The sequence below is a fragment of the Mandrillus leucophaeus genome, unplaced genomic scaffold (assembly GCF_000951045.1).
Source record: "Mandrillus leucophaeus isolate KB7577 unplaced genomic scaffold, Mleu.le_1.0 Scaffold349, whole genome shotgun sequence".
Lineage (NCBI taxonomy): Eukaryota > Metazoa > Chordata > Mammalia > Primates > Cercopithecidae > Mandrillus > Mandrillus leucophaeus.
In genome coordinates, this window is record NW_012103687.1 from 1,285,217 (window position 1) to 1,302,249 (window position 17,033).

The 17,033-nt window shown below is 50.4% G+C and overlaps 2 gene segments (V, D, J or C); both read right to left on the reverse strand.

Annotated features, from left to right (window-relative positions):
- The window catches only part of LOC105546087, a 237,444-nt gene that overhangs the window by 6,294 nt on the left and 214,117 nt on the right, over positions 1-17,033 (reverse strand). The window contains 2 exon segments of the V gene segment in view: positions 1,008-1,047; positions 3,628-3,632. Coding sequence covers positions 1,008-1,047; positions 3,628-3,632 — 45 coding nt within the window.
- The window catches only part of LOC105546086, a 619,418-nt gene continuing 606,954 nt past the window's right edge, over positions 4,570-17,033 (reverse strand). The window contains 3 exon segments of the V gene segment in view: positions 4,570-5,310; positions 6,889-6,901; positions 12,601-12,610. Of these exon segments, the coding sequence occupies positions 4,991-5,310; positions 6,889-6,901; positions 12,601-12,610 (343 nt within the window).

Genomic DNA, 17,033 nt, shown 5'->3' on the forward strand with positions numbered 1-17,033 from the left:
TGTGTCTCTCCTGCACAGCGACCTCTGAGGTTACTTTTCTGGCCTGGCTCCCCTGCTCTGTGGGATGCTGGGGCGTTTTGGTCCCTCAGGCTGTTCCAGCCAAACATGAGTTCTGCAGCCTGTGTGTGGGGCAAGGGCCTGAGAGGTCAGAGAGTGTGTCTGCTGTCCTGGGGTTTCTCTTATTCCACGGGGTCTTTTCTGGCATCCACCCCACATCCCGGCTACCTGGTCATAGCAGGGGGGCTTTCCCACTGTGTACTCTGCCCCCTCTGATCCCCCTGGGCACAGGGGATATGTCCTGAAGAGACCCAGGAGCCTGCCCCTTCCTCACATCCTCTCCTTCGGAGACCCTTTCCCTGGCTTTCTGGTATCCAGAGTCTGCTTTTCCCTTCTCCCTCCTGACTGGGTTTCCTGAATCTCAGGCTGGCTCAGGGCTCAGTCCCTGGCAGCCCCCAGACACCCAGGGCAGCCCATCCACCTCCTACCTCACTCTGAGTCTGGATTCTGGTCCTGGGTCCCAGCCCTGGGATTCCTGAGCAGCAGCCCCGAGGGCACTGGGTCCGTCTAAAGTCTTCCAAGAAGTCCCCCCCTCGGACCCCTTGTTCCTGATTCCCCAGGAGATGGAAGGGAAGTAACCCAAGAGCAACGCTGTTCTAGCAAGAACCCAGACTGAGGAGACCAGAACAGAAGAACGCTTAGAGACCCAGCCTTCCTCTGGCAGATGTAGAGACAGCCAGCCCGCCAGCTAGCCAGACAGACAGAGAGGAGACAGACAAATGGGGCTTAGGAAGTCATTCTATACAGTCCCCTCCCGCTGTGTTCAGAGGTGAAGGGGTCGTAGTGACCTGCTGAGGCAGGCAAGGGTCTGACAGGGAGGGCAGAGGTCCTTGCTCAGGCCTGGGATCCAGGGAGAAAGCCTGACCACAAGTTGAGACAAGACGCAGAAACAAAGAAAAACAGCAGAAATTGTCCCAAGAGTGGGGAAGGAGAGGGGAGAAGAGACTCACCTAGGACGGTCAGCCGGGTCCCTCCTCCGAATAACCCACACTGTGACAGAGGCTCATACAAAAACCCTCCCTGGGACGCCCCTACCCCCAGCCCCCAGTGCAGCTGTGAAGGAGGAAGCTGGGGCCAGTGACCCTGGTGGCATCTGCTCATGAGGGAGTCCACATGGCCCCCCCACTCAACCCACAGAGAGAAGAGGACCGGTGACATCCTGTGACCTGCAGCAGGATCCCTGGAAGTCCAGGCTTCTGGAGGACATTGGGATCTTAGATTTGGTTTTTGTGCCAACCATCAGTCAGGTCCAGGATTGAATTTATTGGAGGGCATTAGTGTCACTAAGGAGTGAATTTCCACAGATGGGATAGGTGGGCTCTTCTCTGTAAAGGTGAACCAACCCATAGTTCCACTTTTGGTAACACCATGGGGTGATGCAAGGGGTGCCCCCTCCTCCCACGGAGAGGCTGGTTGCAATGTTCTGGGAACCTTGGTGGGTTTCAGCCCCACCTTCTGGAGGAGTTCTAGTTGGCTAGGCCTGGTCAGTGAGGCCTGGCTGGTCCCAATATGAAATGCCAGGCACATGTGTTAGGGTAACCCTGGGAGCATCCCCTGCAGCACTGAATCTGGTGTCATGGTGGGTGGGACAGCTGGGGTGGTGGCTGTCATTGTCTTTTTCAAATGGGGGACATGAGGGAGCCTCCAGAATGTGGTCTCCAAATACCACCTCTCACTAAGGGATGGGAGATCAATCGGGGATCCGAGGACTGGGGCAAGAAAGACATAGAAGACAAATAAGAAAGGGACATGATAAGTTAGACCGTGTTATCCTCTGACTAATAGGAGCCATTTAATCTCGTGGGGCCATGTGAGAAGTCTGATGCCACTGGGGTGACTCCCCCTGGGAAAATATTTCTCATTGATGGCCACCTATTATCATCAAATATAATGGCAGTGGCTTCCAAAACATTAGATGACTCGAATTCTAGAGTTCACCATGAGAGAAGACATGAATTGTTCACCCTGAAAGAATGGCTGGGTCCTGGATCATCTGTGTGCAAAGTGGCTCTTTCCTAGAGCATGCAGCTCACTCCTGGGTGAACAGAGCCCAGCTGTAGACCCCTGGCTTCAAAGACACTCTGCAGCGCTCATGAGAAGGTAGTGAACTGAAGCCTCAATCCTCTGCCTTCCTTCCCATCTGAGAGATGTAGCTATTGACCATCCTGTGCACCTAACATTACTACAAGAGTGGCAGTGTGACATGGGTGACTTTGCTGTTAGCAGCCCCATGTCCTTGGAAGCTATTTTGCAATGTCTGTTCTGAGTCCAGTTATGTCCCTCCAAGCTCTAACCATTTTGCAGAAAAGAACAAAACAAAACAAAAACGGAAGTAGATGATAGTCCTGGGTTCTTGTTCTGTGAGGTGTGGCTTTATTCCAACCATGGGAAGGTCCCCAGACAGCTCTCAGTTCCTGCAGCTCCTGCCTTTCCAGGAAGCACTAGAGTAATTTGGAGATATTCACCAGTGACAAGCAGCCTAACAGCACATGCACCCATCACCAGTTCATGCTATATTGAATTCTCAAATAAGCAACCAAAAACCCCAAAATAACCACGGCACCAACACATAACTGAGTCAGTATGCTTCTGGCATTTGTGAGGCATTTGAGGAGCCCGTGATTATTTCTTGGTATTAGGAAATTAGTGATAATTTCTATTTAGGTTTGGTAATAATATTGTAGTTATTTTTAAGCCCATATCTTTCCGGCATAGAAATGGGATATTTACAGCTGAAAAGATGTGATTTCTGGTATTTGTTACTAAGTATTGTGTAATGTGGGGGTTATTCTGCCATGTGTAGGTCAGTAATGTCTGTGAATTACTTATTTGGGGGACTGGGTGATGGGAACTTGGGGGCATCATTATTCCTCTGCCTCCTTATGTATGTGTTCAAAGTTTTCCATAATGGAAACTTACAACACAGTGAAAGGAGGTCAGGCAGCTGCTGAGGATGGCTTTATACCCAGCAGGGCTATGGATCTGGCCCTTGGTGGTCTCAGTTTTCCCCTCCATGAAATGGGCTCAGACAGGTGCTGTGGCAACTAGAACCCTCAAGTGTTCTTCTAATGAGAGGCTGGGATTTGGATCAGGTGTGGCTGTGATCAAGCTGTAAGGGGCCCATTCTTTGCCTCATTGTGACTGCAGAGCTTCCTGTCTTTGCAGGCTCTGTCCCTGGCCTGTCAGGACTACCCAGCAGGTCTGGTGAAGGCAGCTGCCACATGCCTGATGTGCTGGAGGCAGAGACGAGGGGTCTGAGAGTACCCAGGCACTGAAGACTCACCAAGACAGCTGGGGTCTCCACACCTGGGAGGCCAAGATCATCTGCTGCCAGAGACACTGGGATGAGTTGAGAAGTCTCTGAGATGAGGCAGCAGGTGTACATGGGATTGGGTAGGGAGGCTGCACCGTCATGAGCTAGGGAGGGAGAGGGTGCTCCGCAGGCAGGAGGGTTTGTGGGGTCTGACTCCTAACGGATGCCAGGCCTTGCCTGGAGCTGTCAGCCCGCGTTCACTCAGCTCTTATCCAGCCTGACCCAGCCCTGAAGCTCATCCTGAATTCGACTCTGACATAGCCTCCCCCAGGCAATCAATAGATGCGGAGCTTGGATTGGTGACTTTTCTCATGTTCTCTCAATTTCCCCACATCCTCCTGCTCCTGGAGGCTGACTATCATCAAGATCCATCCACAAACCAGTCAGAAACTTAACTCTACCTGGGCCTGACTTAGTAGTTCACACCATTCATGCTTGACGTCCAGCCCCACGCTAGTGTTAACCTTGAGCCTGATCCCCAATCCACAGCCATGTGATCGCACACCTGTAATATCTTATGCATCAACCTCACCCCATATTCCCCAAACTAGTTCCAGGAAGCACTGGTATCTTTCAGAGTATTTTGGGTCTTCTGAAGCTGGAGAAGGAGATCACCATGCTTTTGGATATGCTATGGTTCATCATATTAAACTGGTTCCGTAGTTCAGGATTTGTCAGTGTGTTTCCTCAGCCAGTGTGCATTGTGGAAGCCTTACAAAGACATCTGCATGATTCCTCTCCCAATGTTTTTACGAGTTCCCAATGGCGGCACAGTTATTTACCACTCACCCAGGAAACACCCTCCTGACTGGTTCCTCGTATGCAATGGGGAATTTCGGCTTCTGTTCCTGCTGGTACCATGGTCTTGAGTCAAAGGTGTCCTTTTTCCATTATTGCTCCCTCTAACCCACATCTGGTCTCCGGGGATCCCCTTCATTTCTCCTGAATCTCCCCACAGTCCCCCAGCAAACCTCCCACTGGGCCCCTGTCCCTTCCCAGTTGGGCAAAGACTGCAGGACAGTTTTCTGCCCTGGATTGCGGTTCCCACTGGCACAGGGAGCTCACCCGGTTCCCTGGCAGGTTGGGTGGGGTGTGGGATGATGGTGACATGGGATCTCACCTGGAATTGCCCCCTGTCCCTGAGCGGAGACCCTTCAGCCCAGACACATGACCAGACACAGATGGCACATTAGAAATGCTGGGTTTTACATGATCAGGTCTTTGTTGAGAAGTAAAATTGAGGAAGGTGTGGGACTGGTCTGAACTGATGCCAGGCTGGTGGCTCAGGGGTACAGTGGAGAGTTGGGGGAGGGGTGACTGGGAGAGGAAGGACCCTTTGGGGAGATGACTCTGGGAGGCTGTGAGCCTCCTCCTCTTGGGTAACTTTGACACTAGATGCAGAATTTCCTGTACCCCACACTGAGATGCCTGGGAAGGCTAGGAAGTTAGGAAAAAATGAGATGAAACAAGATTTCTGATTGTCAATGAGAATATTTATTGAGGGTTTATTGAGTGCAGGGAGAAGGGCTGGATGCCTTGTGATGGAGAGAGAGAGAGAGAGACCCCTCTCCTGGGATCCTGCAGCTCCAGGCCCTCGTGGGTGGGGTGAGGGGTGGGAACCTATGAACATTCTGCAGGGGCCACTGTCTTCTCCACGGTGCTCCCTTCGTGCGTGACCTGGCAGCTGTAGCTCTTGTGGGACTTCCACTGGTCGGACGTCAGGCTCAGGTAGCTGCTGGCCGCGTACTTGTTGTTGCTCTGTTTGGAGGGTTTGGTGGTCTCCACTCCCGCGTTGACAGCGCTGCCATCTGCCTTCCAGGCCACTTCCACGGCTCCCGGGTAGAAGTCACTGATCAGACACACTAGTGTGGCCTTGTTGGCTTGGAGCTCCTCAGAGGAGGGCGGGAACAGAGTGACCGAGGGGGTAGCCTTGGGCTGACCTGTTTGAACAGGGAAGGGGGTGAGAGAGGGCAGACAGAACATCGGGGTGTTGTGGAGCCCCTCTCTCTGTCTAAAGTCTCTGGGAGGGTTCACAGTGGGGCCGTCCGGTCCACTCGAGGTTCTCTCCTTCTCTCCTTTCCCCGTCCTTTCCACTCATGCCCTGTGGAGGGCAGACAGCTCTGTACCTTCCTAGGAGCCCTCCCAAGTCACCTTTCCCAGGTGTCCTGGTCCAGCCCCTCTCCTCTACAGCCTCGATTTCCCCATATACCCAGGGCAGGCTGTGTTCCTTCTCTGATCTCTGGAGTCTGAGTTCAGAATGTGGCCTTGACCCCTGGATCCCTCATTTCCACCCCTAGACACCCCCTCCACCACCCACTTTATTCTTCCGGGACCTAGAGCCTCCTCTGAACTGTGGGTCCCCTGCTCAGCCCGTAGGACTGTCCTGGCAGGCAGTGCGTGGGGAGGCCCAAGCCTGCTTTGAACTGGAGCTTTCTACCCCTCACAGGCACCGGGCTCTGCCCCCACCCAGCCCACTTGGCTCTCCTGGCAAGGAGTGGGCTCCACCTAGACAAGCCTCGGGGCTCCTCTGAGGCTTTGAGATGTCTCCTGTGTCCACGAGCCCGACTACAGAACCCTTCACCTCAGCTGGTCTTGTGGTTGCCCCCCTAGACTATGAGACTCAGCAGCCCCCTGGTCCACCCCAGCAGCCTCTGATGACCCCAAACTTCGCGTGGTAGCCATGGAGTTCTCTGCACCCCTCATTTGCTCCCCTGTGGTCATCTCCTGAGTCTAACATGCCCTTTGAGGCAAGCAGGAGTCTGATCCGTGAACGGAGAAACACCGAGCCCCAGAGGTGACGGGGCTCTAGGAACAGACACATCTCTGCCCTAAGACACCCTCTCCTTTCTGGTGACTGTCCTGGGAGGGTCAGATTCTGGCACCTCCCCCAGTCTCACCCGTCCGTCTGTGTCCCCATGTCCTCATGACCCAGCACAGACCACAGAGTTGCAGCCTAGACCTAGAGCTCTCTCTGTGCCCTCCACTCGTCTCCGCTTGGGGTGACCCCTGTGTCACCAGGCCCCCATGTGGCCCTCCCAGGCTGGATAGGCATCGAGTCCTCAGCCTAGACCCTCAGCTGTTCTTGGGGCTACTCCCCTAGACTATGAGACTCAGCAGCCCCCAGGCCCACCCCAGCAGCCTCTGGCCTTGACCCCAGGGGTCACTGGGCAATGTCCCTAAGGCCACTGCAGGGCCCCTGATCAGAGCCAGCCTCCGTCCCTCACTCAGACATCTGCCCTGGAAGAGAGGAGGAGCCCTGACCCTGCCCAATCCCAGCTCAGGCCCCGGGACCAGGCTGCATCCAGCTCTTGGAACCTGAAGGCAGCTGCTCCCACTGTGGGGGCCCTTCCTGCCAGTTACCCCGAGACTAACGCGCCTCCTCCAGGCCCCATGGAGAAAGGTAGGGGTCAGTGCTTAAGGCTGGGAGGACAGATGGAAGGAAGCCCCATAGAGAGAAAACAGATTTTGCAGGGACAGCAGAGGGTGAGACAATCTGGGAAAGGTTGAGAGCCACTTACCTAGGACGGTGAGCTGGGTCCCAGCACCGAAGATGTAACACAGTGACTGAGGCTCAGACCAAAACCCCCGGGGCCAGCACCTGGGGTCTGCTCCCTGGGGGCTGGGCTACAGTAGGAGCCTGCTGGGCATGATGGGCACAGGGTTTCAGTAGGCGGGGCTGGGACCTAGGCATGAGGCAGGGGGGTGGCCAGTCCCCCAGAGGTTTCCCCATGCCTGTCCCCTGTCCAAGGCAAGTGCCACCCACAGCCTTGGAGTCAACCCAGTGTGTGTCCTTCCTCTCTGAGGCTGTGAGTGCTGATGACAACACTGGGACCAATAGGTCCCAGCAACTCCCAGAGTGACACATCCCCTCCTGTGCAGTGTGGCAGAGGAGTGCTGAGTTGGCTTCGACCCGTCCAACCTCGTCTGACCTCATTTAAAGGGCCTCTGAGTCCCCCACATGAGTGTCCCCAGTCAAGCTAGGCTGGCTTTCTCCCTATATTGAGAACACTGGGTCATTCCTGACTCAAGTGGATAGTCCTCTGCTTTCTACCCATGGAGACGCAGTTCAGTCCCACTTTGTGCGTGAAGCTTTTTCTGATCTCTCAGATCATTCTTTCCATCTACCCATCCATTCAATTGTCCATCCAGCTGTTCATCTATTCATCTGTTTGTCCATCCATATATCACCCATCCATCCATGCATCTGTCCACTCATTCATCCAACAACAGCTCCCAAGCATCCATCTGTGTCAGGTACTGTTTTTATGCTGGGACATGGCAGGGTCGCCTGGCTCTCAGCCTCATCTCTCCCTCAAATCTCTTTGGTTAAGGCCAACAGTGCTTTGTCCCAGTTCAGTCTGCAGTTCTTCCCCAGTCCCCTTAGGTCTCTGCAAGAAGTTCTTCTTTCTAGTCACTCTCCCCTCCTTGGTGTCGGAGACTGCCCCCTTTCCTCCTCGGCTTCCTATTCTCTCAGGCCCATGCCCAACTGCCGACTCCCAGATCCCCATCCTGGGTTCTGCTCTCTGTATTCTCCTAATTTTCTCTGCATCTGACCCTCATTGTGCACACTCACAACTGTCCAGGGGTCTTAGATCCCTATTTCCAGCCCTTACCTCTCTTCTTGGCTCCAGATTCACATATATTCTGCCTCCTCAACTTACGTCTGCTTGGATGCTCTGTAGACACTTCCAACTCAATAGATCCCAACTAAACTTATTTCCATATAACGTTGCTCCTCCACAGAGTCCTCACTTCAGCAAGTTACTCTTCAAGCCAGAGGTATGGGGACATCGCAGAATGCCTTCCCCTCATTGTATTGCTCTCTGTCCTAGACATCCTAGCATGACACAAGATACCATTAACATCCCCCAGAGAAAAAGAAAAACACCCAGGTCACAGGCTAAGAGTTCATGATGGCAAGAATCCTCAGACTTTTCCAAATCTGATTTTATTTCCCAAGGGAATTTATTTACATTGCAAGATACCCATTGTGACGGGGCCAGCAATTTTCATCTCAACAGCAGCTTGTATTTAATACATTTGTATTTAAGACGTGTGCAGCAGATTTTTGAAACAATTTAATATAATAGTAATATAAATTCAACACTTGTTTCTCACATAAAGAAAGCAAACATTTAGCATTTTATTAAGTTACTGAAGAAAACTTTCTTAACGAAGAATATCTCCCCAAATTTACTGCAACCTTCATATTTAAAGGCAAAACATTTGAAGAATCAGAAACAAGGTAAGGTTGTCTAGTCTCACTTTTATTATTTAACATATTCCATAGATTCTAGCCAATGAAATGACATAAAGCGGGGAGAAGAGGATGTATAAATATTAGAGAAAAAGAGAGAAAATTGTTTTTGGCAAATGGTGTGATAGTTGGCTAAACACACACACACAGAGAATCCGCTGAAGAACTGCTGGAATTAATACAAGAGTTAAAGTGGCTGGATACAAGAGTAACATACGGAAGTTAACAGGGTTCCTTGCTATAGAAACAGTAATCATTTAGGATATGAAATTGGGAAAAAAATTTGTAACTTCAATAAAATATTTACAAACGCTTTATGAGTAAAAAACAAAGTGTGCAAGATTTGCATGAATAAAATATTAAACCACTTCTCTGAGTGAATGGAGAGTACGTCATGTCTCTGGACAAAAACACCACTGAGCATTATAAATATAGCAGTTCTCAAATTAATCCCATATTCTCTGATATTACAAACATAACACCAAAAGAATGATTTTTGAAAATTAGGGAACCGATTCTGCAGTCTAATTCTTAAGAACGACGGGTAATAGACATGACTATTTTGAGAAAAAGTAGCGGTGACAGGTTCTTTCCCTACCAGATACTGAACATACTATAAAGCTAAAATAACCAAAACAGGTTGGGTGTGGGAATAGATCAATAAACCAAGAGAACCACAGAAAGAATGTAACAAATCAGTAATGTGTAGTAGTTGAGTAAAGCTGCATTTATATTCAACAAAGGTGTGATGATTGACTTTCCTATTTGGAAGATAAGGTTTTATTCCTACATCCACAAAAATAAACTCCAGGTGAAGTAAAGAAAAAAAAACAATAAAACACCAATACACCAAAAGTACCACAATAAGATAGAAAAATGACTTTATAATATTGAAATAAAGACAACTTCCTACACATGGCGGAGGTCACAGAAACCATAAAAGGTTAAACCAGTTCGACACAAAAATTTACGACAGTTTTATGGTGGGAGACCCATAAACAAAAGACCCGTAAAACAGACCAGGGAAAATTATTTGCAATGCATATGTTAAACAAGTGGCTAAAATCCCAAATATATCCCAATATATTATAAATATATAAAAAGATGAAAACAACAGAATGGAAAAGCGGGCAACATGGTGACCACAGAGGAAATAAATCCAATAAATAAAAATATAAAAAATAAATTTCACCAGTAATAAAATACACAATAAAACAATAAATACATTCAATTTTGCATTATTGGCAAGAATGTAGGAGAGAAGGCACTACCACTCACCAGAGTGAGTGGACACAGACTTTTGGAAGCACCACCTATAACATCTCAAAAGTACGTTCTCTGATCCAGCAATTCCACTTTTAGGCATCTATCCTGGGGAGATATATAAGTGCACTTTGCACACACACACACACACACACGAATTTCCACTGCAGCATCATTTGTCATTTAGATTTTTGAGTGGAAATAAATCTTGGCTCATCTAAACTTTGCTTATAAAGCAAAGTTTATAAGCAATGGATGTGGTTAATCCATATGGACTGATACAGAAGGTGTCAATAATAGATTAAAAGTTGGTAATATGCAGAATATGGCTCTATTTTTGCAAAATAAAATCCCAACACCAAGTGTGTGTGTGTGTGTGTGTGTATTTTCAGGGACACATACAACACAGGAAAAGTTCTGGAAGCATATTGACCAACCTGACAGTGGCTATCTCTGGGAAGAGGTGGGAGATGGTAAGAAGAGGCACTGTTTTTACTTTGTATACTTCTCTGCTTAAATTTTTTTTTTTTAGCAAGAAAAAAGTAATGTACAAAAGTCATTACATTTTGTAATGTACTTATTGCAAAAAGTAATGTACATGAGTATGTTACTCTTGTATTAAAAATTGTATTAGAAGAAATGTCTCTCTTTGTGAACAACATCACAAAACCAGAAAATTATAAAGCCACAATTAAAATTAGGGGAAATCCCACCAGGCAGCCAGACACACCCTTGACATTTTTCTATATTTTCAGAGAGGTTTTTGAAAATGCATATATACTTTAAAAACACAGTTGGGCCAGGTGCAGTGGCTCACGCCTGTAATTCCAGCACGGGAAGTTGAGGCAGAAGGATTGCTTGAGCCTAGGAATTTGAGACAGGCCTGAGCAACATAGCGAGGCTCTGTCTCTAAAATAATAATAATCCTAATAAAAATTCACCAGGCATAGTGGCCTGCAGCTGTAGTCCTAGCTACTCAGGAGGCTGAGGCTGGAGGATCATTTGAGCCCTGGATGTTGAGGCTGCAGTGAGCTGTGGCCATGCCACTGTACTCCAGCCTGGGCAACAGAGCAGGACTCTGTTTCAAAACAACAACAACAACAACAACCGCCAAATACAATTGCGTTTTTTCACACCCTTTCAGATATTTGGTTTATTTCTAGTTTTCTCCCATCATTAATAATGCTAAGCTAACACACCCTTGTTATAAACATTTGGTTACAGCTTTGATTATTCCCCTCCCCGCCACACCCTTAGGATAAATTCCTAGAAGTGGAATTGCCCAATTTAGATAAATACACTCTGTTTTTTGACTCGCCGCCTATTACTAAAATGGTTATACATTTCAACGCCCATAGACAGTCCCCGAGAGTGTCTGCTCCCCTCTGCTCATCCCTCACTTCAGCTTCATGCTCCCATTTCATAGGAAACTGGGCACCTGGGTGCTCTGGATCTGTGTGTCCTCCCCACCCCACGACTTCCTCCAGGCTCCGCACCTACCCTGGACCTGGCCGTCACCCCCTCTCCTCTCTCCTCTAATCAGTCCTCATATCAGCCTCCTATCCAGTGCTAATTTTTCCAAAAACACAAATGCGACTCTGATAATCAGTCTCCTATCTAAATCCATCCAAGGACTCGTCCTGGACTCTGGGGATGGGGCACGGATCCTATGGTCTTCCTTCCTCCCCTTCCCAGTCACCCAGGAGCTCCCAGCTTCATCCTGTGCTCTCCTCTCCTCTGACACTGCTCTGTCTTTTGGGGGCACCCATCACCAGTCAGTGCCCCTTGATCTGTGAGACCAGCCTGGGCATCATCCCAGAGGGAGCTCTCCTCTCCCTTTATTGCTCCAAACATGGGCCTGTTCCGATGACTGGACAGCTCCCCTCGGTTCAGCCCACCTTCCCTGTGTCCCTGAGCCTGGCCCCAGCAAGCATTTATGTGCAAGTCGGTGAATGAACGGCTTTGGGGGAGACCAAGCCAAGCCCTTGCTGCCTTCTCCAGGGAATGGCCCCTGCCCTCACAGGGCAGGAGGCACATGGGCAGAGAGGAGGAGGAGGAGGAGGAGGAAGAAGAACAGGCCTGGGCATCCTGTGGGGACAGTGACCATCACCCCCTGTGGATGTCCTGTCTTTGCCTCTGTTCCTGCCCTACCCAGAGGACTAGGACTAGGTGATTGAGGCACTGACCCTGGTGCAAAATGTAAGTAGGGTTAGAAAACCCAGAAATCAAGAAAAATAATATCTTAATATGATATTAAAAACAATAATTCAAACAAATCTGTGATGGACCAAATATCAACCGATTAGTTAAAGCCAGTGTCTGCCCAGGCCCCTCTTAGGGGTTAACCTTCCTCCTCACTCCTCTGGCTTGTCTCCCCTTGGTCACCTTTCCCAGCTCTGCCGCAGGACCCCCACATTCCCTGAAATCTGTCGCTCCTTACCTGCCCCACAGGCTCTGTAGGCTGGATCGGCTGCTTCCAACTGAGGCTCCAGGGTCTGGGTCCCTGCTCTGCGGTGCAGCCATTGGGCGCAGCAGGCCGTGGGCGACCATGGCCAGACCCAGCAGCAGCAGGGGTCAGCACTGCCTGGGACCAGGACCCAGCTCCTCAGGGGTCTCACGACCCACTTGGCCTTTGTTGGGTCTCACTGGCCCTCAAGGTCAGGGGCACCTCTGACCCGACTTTCAGCGTGGGCTCCCTGGAGGGCCTTGCCCAGGTCCCTCTTGCCAGCAGAGCTGTTACAGTGCGCCCCAGTCTGTTGGCTCTGTCCTCTCCCTGGACCGGCTCTGGTCCCTGTCCCTAGCCCAGGCCCTTCATCCATGGCTGTTACCCCTGGGAATCTCTCCCAGAGGGGCATCTACCAACTGCCCTGATGCGGACACAATCCAAGGCTCAACTGCCTCCCACCACAGCTGCCTGCCTGGCCCCGCCTCTGGGGCCCTGGGTGGTGCACACCTGACTCACTTCCCTTCCCCGTTTCCCAAAGGGCAGCCTGGGTCTGTGGAGCATGTCCCTAGGGCCTAGAGAGCTGCCCAGCAGGAGTCCCCAAGGGCTTGAGCTCAGGGTGTTGGGGCTGGGGCTGGAGCTGTGGCTTCTTTTCTGATCAGTCCTCCAGGCTGCGTGACTGCACACTGCACTCCAGCCAGTTGGGACCAGCCGTTTCTTGGCTAGGTTAAGCCCGGCCGGCTACCCTGTGGCCCTTTCTTGAGTCGGGCAAGAGCCCTGCAGGGAGTGATTCTATATCCTTCAGGCAAGGAAGAGTTGTGAAATCAGAAATGTGGAGTCTATCCAGACCTAGGTTACCCCTGGGACTCTGTTTCCTTATCTGTAAAATGGGGAGAGTTCCTCTGCAGCATGAAGGTTGTGAGGGTCAAAGAAACTATGTGTTTGCTAAGCACTCAGTGGGTGTTGAACAAATCCTGGTTCTCTTTTTGTTGTTCCTTACTTTGGGATTCAGAACAACGTGTGGGGCATCATTGAGGCAAGTGTCTCTGTTTTACAGGTGAGAAAATTACCATCCAGAGAACATGAATGCAGGGCCCAATGTAATTTCTTGAGTAAGGAGCAAGCTGCGCTAGGATCTAGGAAGGGGCTCGTCCCCTGTATTTCTATTCGTCTCTCCACCTAGAATACTCATGTCTGGCTCCATTCAGCAGTGGTGGAGGAGGAGAGGAATGGCAGTTGCTTTGAGTTGGGGTCCTTTTTGACTATGATATGGGAATATGATGCATAATACAGTAATAATAGCAATGTTCTTTAGCCCTGGTGCTTTACAAGCACTAATTCTGGCAGCTAAGATTATCTACTGTCCCCCACATTTGAAGATGAGGAAATGCTGCTCAGGCTGATTCCCTACTTTTTTAATGTCACAGGGCCAAGAGGCGGTAGGGCTGGAGTCGGAATCTGAGGCCTGGTCCTTGCATGACACTAGGGCGTGCTTTCCTGATGATGACATGGCTCTCTGGGTCTAGGTGGTAACATACTGCTTGGTGCATGGGAAAACCCAGAGCTCATCACAAAGGAGTTGCTCAATTAAACATGGACTAAATCTGGTTGAATAAACCTCTTTTGCTTCATGTGGCCCCTTGTGTCATTTGCATTCCTTTACCCCCCATTCACCGCTCCCATCTTTTCTGTTGCCCCTGAGAACCTAGTATAAAAATGTTTGAGATCTTCAGGACCCCATACTCTGGTGAGAAAGGCCCCTGTTCTGTCACCTTACAGAACTGCAGTGAGGGTCTGCCCTCTTGCTTTCCAGTTACTTTTTCTGCCACAAAATCTTTAAAAATATCTGCTCGAGTTCGGATCTGCAGCCCTCTAGGGCTGTCAATGTTTTGTTTTAGCAACTCTCAGAGGAGCCTTGTAGGACTTCCTAAAGTGAATTTCTTGGGAGGCCCCTTTGAGAATTGCTTGGTTCATATTTTGAGTCAGATACTCCTTAACTTCCCTGATACATTTGGTGACAATCAAGCCAGATATTTTTGAGGGCTGTGGTAACAGATAAATTGCCCAAGACTTCATTTCATTGATAAAGTTGATGGTTGTTGGGAGACAGTGGTCTGCTATGGATCTCTGCATTTCTGCATGTTTCTCGGGCAAAGGCACTGATTGCCTTTCTTGTGGATTATCTTTGCAAGGATGTTTGTAGAGTGAACAACCTTGGAAGGTACAGAGAGTGCCTCTCTTTGGAGCAAAAGGCAGATATGCTTACTGTAAAGTATAAAATGTTTAAGATCCCTGAGCTCTGGCATGCAGATGTCACATGGCCGCCTTTGCATCACCTTGTGGAACTGGTGCAAGACAATGCTGATACCTTGGCAACTGCTATTGTTGTGAAAGACAGACTGTCCATTGTTTCTGACCCAGGAATCCTGTATCTTCTGCCAGCATCCATGACATTGTGGCAGGCTTACATTTTAGTCTGCAAATAGGATGAAATCTCAAACCCTTCACAGTTCTTGAAGGTGATGATAATGAGGAGGAGGAGGAGGAAAGAGATGAACTTGAGGATGGTGTTCATGGCTTAATGGTTTGACTCATCGAATCAGTTTTCAAAGATCTCCAGGCTGGATCTTTATATGTATTGCTTGGGCAACTTTTGAGGCCCAGGCGCTGGGGGCTGGATTATACAAATAATCACCACACATCCCTGTCCTTGGAGATAGGCAAGGCACTGATCTGTATCGTTGTGTAGGTGCCCTAACATACATCATTCAGGGCACAAGGGAGGGCCCTAGGAAACCCCTGGTCCAGCACACCTTCTTCTCCACCAGGGAGCTTGGCCTGTTCCTGCCTCTGTTCTTGTGCTCTTTGTGTTATGGGGGCTGGGGAAGGGTCTACCCTGAGGGTCTAGGCTGAAGCTGCTCCCTCCCAAGCCCTCTGTGGGTATGACACTTACCCACTGCTCAGGACCCAGAAGCTGTGGCTCCTTCCAGGGAAAGTCCCAGGTCTTGGGGATAAAGAGGGGCTGTCCCTAAATGTAGCATCCCCAGCTGCTGCCCCTACCCCCACCCCTGCACCTGCTGTGGCCTCTGGGCAGACGTCGCCACCGCAGACCACATCCTCCTATGGTGGTTGTAGTCGGAAATCCGAGTCTGGCTGGGGACCCTAGAGGACTGGACTAGGCCTCCCCAGCAGGTGCAGCTGCAGCTCTGGCCACCCAGGCCTGCCCCCTGCCCTCCTGGACTGAGATGTGGAAGGGCTGGATCCAGGCCTGGGCAGAGGAGGTCAAGTCCAGCTGTCCTGCTTGGTGGACCCCCCTGCTGAGGGTCTGTGGTGCCTCTGCAGAGCCCTCTGGGTCCCGCCCTGGCCCTTCTCTCTCAAAGCAGAGGGGTGTACCCCATCCAGTTGCTTCTACTCTGCTCCATGTCTGAGGGTGTCCCCCACCTTGGCCTCCTGCTGGTCGGTCCCCTGCCCAGTCTACAGCCCCCACGTCCCAGAAACTCCACCTGCAAGCACTGCAGACTCCTCTCTCCCAGGTCCAGGTATTCCCAGCTCCCCACTCCCCACCATCCCCAAATTCAAGCTGGCTGGTCTTTCTTGTCTCATCTTGAGCTTCTCACTGTTGGGATCTGGGAGAGTCTGAGGCACAGGATGACAAGTATTGGCTGAGGAAGTGACAAAGGTTCTGGATCTCTGAGTCCCTAGAGGTAGAAGCTGGCTCTGCAGCTCCTGATCCCCCTCTGAGGAGTCCTCAGGAACCCCAAAGACCCCAGCTTCTCTGGTGATCCTGGGTTGCAGCCTCCACCCCAGCTCTCCTCCAGGAAATGGGAGAGATCCCTGCTCCCTTTGTAGATGTCACAGAGTAGACTTGTCAACCTGGCAGGGAGGCCTTCTAGCTCCTTCTACTGATGTGGAAACAGAGGCTCAGAGAGGGAGAGTTTCTTGCCTGAGGCGCGCAGCGACTTGGTGTAAAGACTGCACCCCGGGACTTAGTAATAGCAATTAGAGACCTGGGAGGACCAGACTTTTTGGACATGGGGTGGAGCCAGCCTGGAACTGGAAGGTGGAGTTTTGGGAGGTTTCTGTTCTTTAACCTCCACCAGCTGCCTGGAGTGCAGCTAGAAGGGGAGAGTCCAGTAGGGGGCAGAAGAGACCAGGAGTAGAAGCCTGAGCACTAACCAACTGGAGCTCTTCAGAAGAGGAAGGTGGAGACCCAGGGGAGGGCTCTGGTGGCCGGGCAGAAGGGGGTGCAGGAACCTGACTCTGGGTTTGCATTCCCGTGGTCACTCACTCACCTGTGGGACTGTGGGTAGGACCGAGAGGGAAACCACTGAGGCGGGTGAGTCAGATCCTGAAATTTTCTGCATTGTGGGTTTTTTGGGCATTAATTTTGATTTTTGAAAATATTGCATTAAATATTATTGATCTGGGTCACTACGTTTTTGGATGCTCTTCTAACTTTCGCATTCAAGGCGAATGAATGATGGCTGTCACTTGGAACTCCAGGAAACCAGTCTCTGGAGACGTGCACAGAGAGGCTGTATATCTGACATACAATCGTAGAGCCCTGAGTCCCGGCTTGAGAATATCATACCTCCAGCCGTGAAGGGGCCAACTGTCCCACTCAACACTGTGTCCCCAGTCACCTGACGTGGCACCTGGCACATAGTGGGCCCTCCATGAGTATTTCTTGACCAAATGAA